The sequence below is a fragment of the Apodemus sylvaticus genome, chromosome 7 (genome assembly GCF_947179515.1).
Source record: "Apodemus sylvaticus chromosome 7, mApoSyl1.1, whole genome shotgun sequence".
In the NCBI taxonomy this organism is placed as follows: Eukaryota; Metazoa; Chordata; class Mammalia; order Rodentia; family Muridae; genus Apodemus; species Apodemus sylvaticus.
The window spans coordinates 15948138-15957797 of record NC_067478.1 but is presented as its reverse complement, the minus strand read 5'-3'; the positions used below and the strand labels follow the sequence as shown (position 1 = coordinate 15957797).

General features: G+C 51.4%; 1 protein-coding gene across 1 annotated transcript; it reads right to left on the bottom strand.

The window, feature by feature from the left end:
• Positions 1-3907: 3907 nt before the first annotated feature.
• On the bottom strand, positions 3908-7219 carry Gnat1 (G protein subunit alpha transducin 1). Its single transcript, XM_052189281.1, has 8 exons — positions 7105-7219; positions 5618-5660; positions 5362-5503; positions 5105-5262; positions 4871-4999; positions 4534-4663; positions 4215-4368; positions 3908-4098 (listed from the first exon to the last, which is right to left on the bottom strand). The coding sequence occupies exons 1-8, from the start codon at positions 7208-7210 to the stop codon at positions 3908-3910; spliced, it is 1053 nt and encodes a 350-aa protein (XP_052045241.1). The 5' UTR covers positions 7211-7219.
• Positions 7220-9660: the final 2441 nt, after the last annotated feature.

The window sequence follows — 9660 nt, the reverse complement described above, 5'->3', positions numbered from 1 at the left end:
ATCTATTTTTTACATGTAAGTACACTGTAGCTGTCTTCAGACACTCCAGAAGAGGGAGTCAGATCTCATTACAGATGGTTGTGAGCCACCATGTGGTTGCTGGGATTTGAACTCAGGAACTTCGGAAGAGCAGTCAGCGCTCTTAACTGCTGAACCATCACTCCAGCCCATTTTAAAGGTATTTTAAAGTTTGGGAATACACACACACACACACACACAGAGAGAGAGAGAGAGAGAGAGATCTCAGAAAGCAAGTAGTGGCTGAGAAGTTTCTAGCATAAGCCCTGCCTCTGATCCCCAGAGGAAGAAAAGAGTGGGTGTGACACAAGAAGACCCAGGCCCAGGCTTGGTGTGTGGATTCCCAGCACTTAGGAGGTGGAGGCAGGATTGCTAGTTCCGAGTCAGCCTAGGCTACATAGTATATCCTGGCTGAAAAAACAAAAGAAATCAGGCAGAGTGGCACAGGCCTGCGAAAATTGGGTTAGCGAGATGGCTCAGGAGGTAAAAGTTTTTAATGTTAGGTCTAATAGCTTGGCGATGACTTGTTAGAGGAAGAAAACCAATTCCCAGTTGGCTCTGACTTCCATGTGCACCGCGGTGTGTGCACCCCTCCCCCTCCATACACACAAAATAAATAAGTGAATAAAAAATTAGAAACAGGGCCTGGCAGTGGTGGTATGTGCCTTTAATCCCAGTGCGTGAGGAACAGAGGCAGGTGGATCTCTGGGAGTTTGAGGCCAGCCTGGTCTACAGAGTAAGTTCCAGGAAAGCCAGGGCTACACAGAGAACAGTGTCTCAAAAACCCAAACGAAACCAAAATGTGCCAGAATATTATTCAGCAATGAGAAAGAAGAGGATTCGAACCCAGGCTACTACAGGGATGAACCTCAGAATTATCTAAGTGAAGCAGTTCCCAAGCACACACACTGTCTGATCCTATCTGTGTAAGATGAAAGCGCTGATTGCCAGGGGCCTGAAGGAGGAGTTACTGTCTAATGGGTGAACACTTTCAGGTGTTTAAGATGGGGAAGGCTGTGGTGATAGACGGAAGTGGTGTTTGAACGACACTATGGACATATTTAGTGACACCAACATGCACATTTAAAATAGATAGGCCAGGCGGTGGTGGTGTAGGTGCAGCCTGGTCTACAGAGTGAGTTCACGATAGCCAGGGCTACACAGAGAAACTCTGTCTCAGAAAGCAAAACAGTGAAGAAGCTGGAGAGAGGGGTAAGGCACTCACTGCGCAGGCCTGAGGACCATGTGTGTGTACCATGTGTGTGTACCATGTGTGTGTACCATGTGTGTGTACCATGTGTGTGTACCATGTGTGTGTACCATGTGTGTGTACCATGTGTGTCAGGTACCCACAGAAGCCAGAAGAAGATATTGGGTCCCTTGGAACGAGAGTTACAGGCAGTTATGAGTCACCATGTGGGTGCTGAGAGCCACACCCAGGTCCTCTGGAGGAGCAGTCAGTACTCTTAAGGGCTGAGCTATCTCCCTCCTACCCTGATTTCAAAAAACAAAAAAACAACCTTATTTTGCTCTTTATTTGTCTTTATGTAGGAGTATCTATGCGGGGGTATGTGGATGTGAGTCCAGGTACCTTCTAAAGCTAACAGCAGGCATCAGATCCTCTGGAGCTACAGCTGCAGGTGGTTGTGAGCGGCCTGCGGTGAGAACTGAGCTCAGGACCTCTGTAACTGCTGAGCCATCTCTCCTGTTCCTCTAAAATAAAAAGTGTGTGTGTGTGTGTGTGTGTGTGTGTGTGTGTGTGTGATCATGTAGCCTGGATTGGCTTGGAACTTGCTATGTACACCGAGACAGTCTCAAACTCACACAGATCCGCCTGCCTCTGCTTCCTGAGTGCTGGGATTAAAGCCATGCACTAGCACAGCAGCCCTTGGCTGCCACTGCTGCTCTGGAGATGACGGAGTCTCCTTTGCCGCACCCTAATCCTAGCTACAACCACTGAGAGCTTTTGTAAGTCCTCATTACCTTCTCCTGGCACTTGGCCCCGTCCGTCCGTCCGTCCACTGTCTTCTGCCATTGTCTGCTCCGTTGAACTGTGCCCACAGTTCCCAATGCTCACTCAGGCAGCTCTCATGCACCCTACTGTCTGTCAGACGGACGTCTGTCTCGTGTCTCCCTGTTACTAGGTCTCATCAAAGAGGCATGCCTATAATCCCAGCACTCAGAGGTAGGAAGATGGTGAGTTCAAAGCTAGCCTAGGCTACCCAGTAAGACCCTGTCTCCTAAAACAAGTAAGCAAAAACTCCTTGTTGATCATAACCTGTCCCAGTAATGTTTTCCATATCTCTCATCCTCTGTCTGACTCATGAGTTGGATCCACTAATCCCCTCTGAGATGCCACAGCCCATGTCAGGTCAGACTCTTTTCCTGGAAGGGGGTCATCTTCCTACATCAGTAATGTCTAGCACTGGGAACCCTACCTCACTGATGTTTAGGAGGAGGAAGTTAATAAATGTGCAGGACGCACGATGGCTGAACCAACCCACCGACCCAAGGAAGGACCGCAGACTTGGTGCAAAGGTTTATTGCTGTGTCTGGAGCTAGCTATGGGAGGGAGAGGTTGTGCATCTTGCCTCTACCAGCAGCACTGGCTCTGGTCTGCAGGCTTAAGGAAAGGTAGTAGGACAAGAGGCTGGGGGCTAGGGACATTGTCTCTAGCGGTTTAGGCCTGGTTCTCAGTTCTCCCTCCCAAGGAATGGGCCCTGAATCAGGAGAGATAACTTGGTCACATGGAGCTGCCTGTAACCTCACATGGAATATTCTTTGCCCATGGTTGATCAATAGGGGTTGGACTCTGCTCTGAGCCACCCCTCAGCATGCCCTCATTATTGGTCATAGCTGTGTCAATAATACCTTCCTTCAATACCGTATACCTTGACCAGCCGGCCCTGAGTATTGTGTGTGGGTGGATGAGGTGTGGTGTGGAAGTGTTCAAGGACAGAGGGGGCAAGACCTAGAGAGAGAAGGGACTGGGAAAAGCCCTGAGTCTGGGGTTTGGGAATGGGTTTGCCTTATGTCTTTCCCTGGCACCCACGTCAAAGTCACTAATTTCTCTATGTGAGGCTTCAAAGACCAGAACTTGGACTTTGGATTCCTCAGGCTACTGGGAGGGACGGTCACTGACCACTGCGTGGACAGGTGTTGGACTTGTCATATGCAGGTAGCAGGCTGGACTGAGGGAGGGATACCTCAAGCCCTTCGTGGAAATTGGGGAGGGAGGGCTGTTTGCTGAACCGGGATCTGCTGGTGAGCTGCTGCTGGCTGGTGGGGGGGGCAGAAGAGGCAGGTGTTGGGTCACTAGGGCACTGCTGAGTCACTCTGAGTTCCAGCTGTCCCAAGTCCTGCGGTGTCCTAGCTGAGGCTGGCTATTGTAGGTCCAAGAGGCCAGTGCAGCCAGGCGGTGAAAAGCTGGGTGGAGTTAGGTACTTGGGGGAGGGTCTGCACTTCAAGCCTCAGGGCTTTGCGCGTGGCTACCGGAGGAGCAGCAGCATGAGGAATAGACGTTATTTGAGGGGACTACAGGGCTTCAGGGCTACAGTCTCAGGGCAAGGGACACACCTGAATTCAGGGCTCTGTGAAGAGAAGAGGAAATGGAATCTCAGTCTCCTTGCACAGCAAAATAAATGGATTGGGGCGGGGGTGGGGGCGGCCCTGGAATCTGTGCATCTGGAGGTTGGGAAGGGTAGAAAAGACGTCGAGCTAATGAATAGGGGGAGGGGCCTCTGGTAGTGGGTGGGACTGAGAGTAGTGGGGCGTGGCTTCGGGGTTGGTAGCAGGTAACGCAGCAGTCTGAAGCAGTAAAACCTAGTGAGGAATTAGGGGCAGGGTTAGGCGAAGGATGGTGGAAGGTCTGGCTAGCTAGGACCCCACCTCAGAAGAGCCCGCAGTCTTTGAGGTTCTCCTTGATGATAATGTCGGTGACGGCGTCAAAGACAAACTTGACGTTCTGTGTGTCGGTAGCGCACGTCATGTGGGAATAGATCTCCTTCACATCGCGTCGCATGTTAAGCTCCAGGAACTGCACTTTGATGTAGTTGCCGGCATCTTCGTAAGTGTTGGGTCCTGCGGCAGAGGGCAGCGTTCTCTCTGCGCGGGAAGACCCTTTCCCGCGGGAAGGAGCGCGCGGCGGGAATCGTGGGGCTGGGGCGCCGCCTGGCGGCCGGGACTAGGGATCTCACCATCGTAATCCGGGAAGCAGATGCTGAGGTGTGCCTTTTTTATCTTCTCGGAGAAAACGTCCTTCTTGTTGAGGAAGAGCACGATGGACGTTGTGGCGAAGTAGCGATGATTGCAGATGCTGTTGAACAGGTGCAGGCTCTCGTGCATTCGGTTCTGGGGAGGGGAGCGGCTGCTGGGGACCAGGCTACGCAGGCAGCTGCCCCTCGGTCTCTGGCCTCCCGGACAGCTTCTGAGTCTCACTGGCTCCTGCACCCCACCCCACCCCACCCCCCGGCTCCACCACCCTTCTCAAACACTCAGGCCCAACTTGGCACTCACCACTTCGTCGTCCTCCACCAGCACCATGTCGTAAGCGCTCAGCGCGGCGATGAAAATGATGCAGGTCACACCCTCAAAGCAGTGGATCCACTTCTTGCGCTCGGAACGCTGCCCGCCCACGTCGAACATTCTGTCGGGCAGAGCCGGGGGTCCGATTCAGACCCGTGTGTCAGGTCACCTGGATGTGCCCACTGGCACCACCCCATCTTGTCCTTCTAAGCTGGCTGGAGAGCCCTCATCCCGCTTGGCAGGCCTTTCTCCTGGCAAGGGTAGGAGCTTCACTCAAGACAGTGAGGATCCAGTGAGGCCAGCTGAGCTCCTAGCGCAGCGGTCCTACCTGAAGTTGAGGTCCTTGAAGGAGAATTGAGTCTCGATAATGCCAGTGGTTTTGACACGAGAGCGCAACACGTCCTGCTCGGTGGGCACGTAGCCTGGAGTCACCAGACGCTCTAGGTCTGAAAGGTAGCTGAAGAAGACCACTCGGTATGAGCAAGCGGCGTGGGCGATCGCACCCGCGGGGTCCTCTCTGCCCATCACCTGTGCCCCCTGCGCCCACTCGTGCACCACTCACTAGCCAGCGGAGTCATTGAGCTGGTATTCTGAGGCTCGGTCAAAGCAAGCTTGGATACCCGAGTCCTTCCACAAGCGCTGAATGATGTCTGACATCTCCTTGGGCATTGTGCCTTCCTCAATAGTATCGGCCATGTGCATCAGCTTGCGGGCATCGTCCTGGTGGCAGGGCAAGGTAGTGGTTGTGAACCCGAGCCTAGCCAGGTGCCATGAGCCCTCGAAGACTAACTAACATCAGCCCCCTGCCTCCTGCCTCACCTGCCGGGCTGAATCTCCATATTGAATGTTGAGCGTGGTCATGGCCCGCACGATGGCCAGGATGGACTGCAGAGTGTTGCCGTAGATGATAGCAATGAACTCGAGGCATTCTTCCAGCGAATACCCGTCCTGGTGGATAATTCTATAGCCAAGACCAGCAAAGTCAGAGCCTCCTGGGCCGGCGGGGAAGAACAGGTTCTAATGTGCACGCACCCACCCACCACTAGGGGCCTTAGGATGGGCAGGGAACACTCACTTCATCTGTTTGACAATAGTGCTTTTTCCGGATTCACCAGCACCTGAAAGGAAAACTGTGCTTCAGAGCGGCACTTCTTTTGGATCAGAGCCCTGGGTGCCAACTAGACCTTAGATATACTTGTCCTCATCGCTATTCAAAGTAAAGTCTTCAAGACCCGTGAAGAAAAATGGCTGTAAGTGACAAAAGGGACCTATCTACATCAGTTGAGTGAACTCAACTGTGCCCAGAGGGAAGCAGGAGGTTTCCCAAAACTCTGGTGTATAAAGTCTTTATTATGCCAGGAGACCAAAATAAGAAAACCCTCTAGTGCCACCTTGTGGAGATTTTCGGTACGGCATCCACAATATTATCTGAATGGACCAGCCTCCGCTTTTCACCTGAAACTAGGGAGAGGTCTCTGAGAGGCTCAGAGAGAATTAGCATCCTTAGATGGGGAGAGGACAGAGCTGACATCCTTTCTGAGCCTGCACTCCTTAAGGTGTTGGATACAATTAATGGGATTTCCGGCTTAGCTTTGGCCTTTCTCTGGCTTAGTTCCTCTGCCCGCCCTTCTAAAGCGGCGACTTTCTTTCCCTTGTGGGTTAAGCGGTGGCAGTACCCCCATGTCCTCTCGGTACCCACAGGATTGTAGGATTGGCTTTGTTTATCCCATGTAGACTTCAATGTATTTCCACTTCCTTTTTTCTTTTGTATGGGCATGGCCTTGCTGGAACTCACTCTGTAGACCGGACTAGCCTCAGACTCTGAGATTCACTTGCTTCTGCTTACCCAGGGCTGGGATTGAAGGCGTGCACCACCACTGCCTGGCAGCTTTCCGCTTTTCAAAGCTGTTTCACAGTCTACCGATGACCAGGTTCTGGCACCCAGTGCCTTTGTGACCCTGGGTGATCCTAGAGTTATTCTCAGACTTTATTCCCAAGGGAGAAAGAAGAGCCGAGAAACCTTGCTGAGCAGGCCTGGAGAACCAAGGCTATAGCCCGAGGGCAAAATGTGCCAGAGCACACACATCTGTACAACGGTGTGTTTGGTACACACCTCTGCAGAGTGTCCCTGGGGGCTGGAGAGCCGGCTCAGTGGTTAAGAGCACTGAGTGTTCTTCCAGAGGTCCTGAGTTCAATTCCCAGCAACCACATGGTGGCTCACAACCATTTGTAATGGGATCCGATGCCCTCTTCTGGTGTGTCTAAGAGAGCTACAGTGTACTCACATAAAATAAATAAATAAATCTTTTTTTTTTAAAGTGTTCCCAAGAAATTGTCATGGGAATACTTCACCTTGGGGACTAGGACATAATCACCTGTCAGGCCTTGCCTGGGAATGGCTCCCACTCTGTGTCCTGCCCCGCCACACGGCACTGTCATTCCTTCTCCCACTAAGGAATCCCTGCTTCGAGGAGAGGCTGTTGTTTGCCTGGCCCCGGAGTGCTGACCTGCCTGCGGTAGCCGTCCCTCCCCTCCCCCGCGCTGGCCCACGTGGGCCCCTACCCAGAAGCAGCAGCTTCACGGTCCGGGCATCCTTCTCAGCATCCTCCTTCAGTTTCTTTTCCAGCTCTCTGGAGTGCTTCTCCTCAGCGCTGGCCCCGGCGCCCATGGTCCCAGCAGCAGGCAAAGGGACAGGTAGGCAGCCTCTGGACTCCTTAGGCCCCCAAACCCAGCAACCAACTGGCTCTCCACAGACCTGCACAGGCTCTGGTGGGGTTGCTCAGTGGGATTTGGGAGCTAGGGATGGCTGAGGGCCAATCAGAGACAAGGACAGGTGAAGCTCAGTCTCCTAGCCCTTTAATCAGGCTGGCGAGGCCCCAATCCTTCAGGTGCTGACTTGGCATCCCTCTGCGCCCCCCTCCCAGGTCTCCAGAAGGGATCCTAGAGAGCCCTTCCCCTGTCCTATATACGTTTATTTGGTAGAATTGAAGGAACGGCCGGTCCCTTTAGTCCCAGGAGTAGGAGGACCCGGAGCGGGGCTGGCAGGACAGTGCTGAAGGAGGTGCAGAGGGGGCCTACTGCTTACCCAGCTGTGGTCACCTCTCCTTGTCCTGTAAGCTTACAGGAACCTGGAGGAAGGTGGTGCCCGAATCCCAGCCCCATTTTACTGATTAGAAGAGGCTCACAGGGGTCACTCAGTTAGCAGTGGCTTAGAAGAGTGAGGTGTCTCTGGATCAGAGGGCTCTGTGCCTTCCAGGAGCCATGAGGGAATAGGTGACTTTGTATTTGCCTCACACTCAGGGTTAAATGTGACCCTGAGCATGGTCTCTACCTGTCCTCTGCTGGTAGCTGGGTGAGTCTGCTATACTGCCTGTGTGTATCTTTCTGTTCCTCACTAGGGTCAAGTGAAATAAAGTGAACACGCCTGATCCTGTACACCTGGACCTGCTAGTAGTCTATTAAGTGCATGTGCCCTCACATACCTGTTTACATGACCTGTGTACAACATGTGGGTGTGCACTGGTGCCCTGTGTGTGTGTGTGTGCGCGCGCCCTGGGGAGCAGATCTAGGGATTCCTGCTTGCTGGACATGCACTTCACTCCCCCGGCATCCTGTGCACATTTTCGAGTAGGCACAGCTGTCTGTGCTCATTCTGCAGGGCTTTGTGTGAATTCACAGCTGTACATATGTGCCTGAGCGCGCAAATATAGGTAACTGGCACTCAGCACACTACAGTGCACCTGCCTAAGCATTTAGATGCACACCTGTGTCGCTGTGCGTGCATACATGCTTGTCTGTGCCAGCCCATGCACATGTCTAAGTGTACATGTGCACTTAGGTGCAACAAAGATCATGTTATATATATATGATGTATATATATATGATATATATATATACATCATATATATATCATATATATATATGATATGAAGTATCATTTAAAAAGTCCTGCTGTGATTTTTTTTTGGGGGGGGGGGTTGAGACAGGGTTTCTTTGTGTAGCCCTGGCTGTCCTGGAACTCACTCTGCAGACCAGGCTGGCCTCGAACTCAGAAATCTGCCTGCCTCTGCCTCCCAAGTGCTGGGATTAAAGGCATGCACCACCACCGCTTGGCTCTGCTGTGATTATTTTATTCAAGGTATCTGAAGGTATGAAGATGGTTGTAGTCTAATTTAGAAGACAGGGAAGAAGCCTCATGCTGGATCTTTAAATTTTTATACTGGTTTTTTTTTTTACTTATTTATTTATTTATTATATGTAAGTACACCGTAACTGTCTTCAGACACATCAGAAGAGGGCGTCAGATCTCTTCACCAATGGTTATGAGCCACCATGTGGGTCCTGGGATTTGAACTCAGGACCTTTGGAAGAGCAGTTGGTGCTCTTACCCACTGAGCCATCTCTCCGACCCTGTTATATTTTTAATAAGACTTTAGTGGTTATAAATGTCGATAAAATTATTAAACTGTTATGTCTTTGTGTTCATACATATATGTGTATATATATGTATATATAATATTTAACAGCATATATCCTTTATTCTTTTTTTTCTTTCTTTTTTTTTTTTTGAGACAGGGTCTCTCTGTGTAGCCCTGGCTGTCCTGGAACTCACTCTGTAGACCAGGCTGGCCTTGAACTGAGAAATCCAACTACCTTTGCCTGAGTAGCAGCCTGCTGTGCTGAACAACTAGGTGCTAGAGATGCCTTGTGTCCATACAGCTGGAAACCCTATCTTGGGCTCTCTACTGGTCTAGAGCCTCCTTTCCTGAAAGCAGACTTAATTCTGTGACAGACTACAAGGGGGTGCTAGGGTCCCAAGCACGGAACATAGAGCTGTCCCTAAGGATGGCAGGAAGTAGATTTCCTGCCCTGGCAATTCTGTCATTCATCCTGAGTGAGGAGAGCTCTGTTCAGGGGCAAGTTTCATCTGTCACTTCAGCTCTTGGGCTCCACCCACCTTCATTTGCACAGTGGAGCCTGAGCCACAGGGGCCTCTGTAGCATAGGAAATGCAGAAGCTCTGGTTATTAAACCAAACCTGTCTTCTACATAGATTTTTATTTGTTTTTTTCAAGATAGGGTTTCTCTGTCGTCCTGGCTGTCCTAGAACACACTCTGT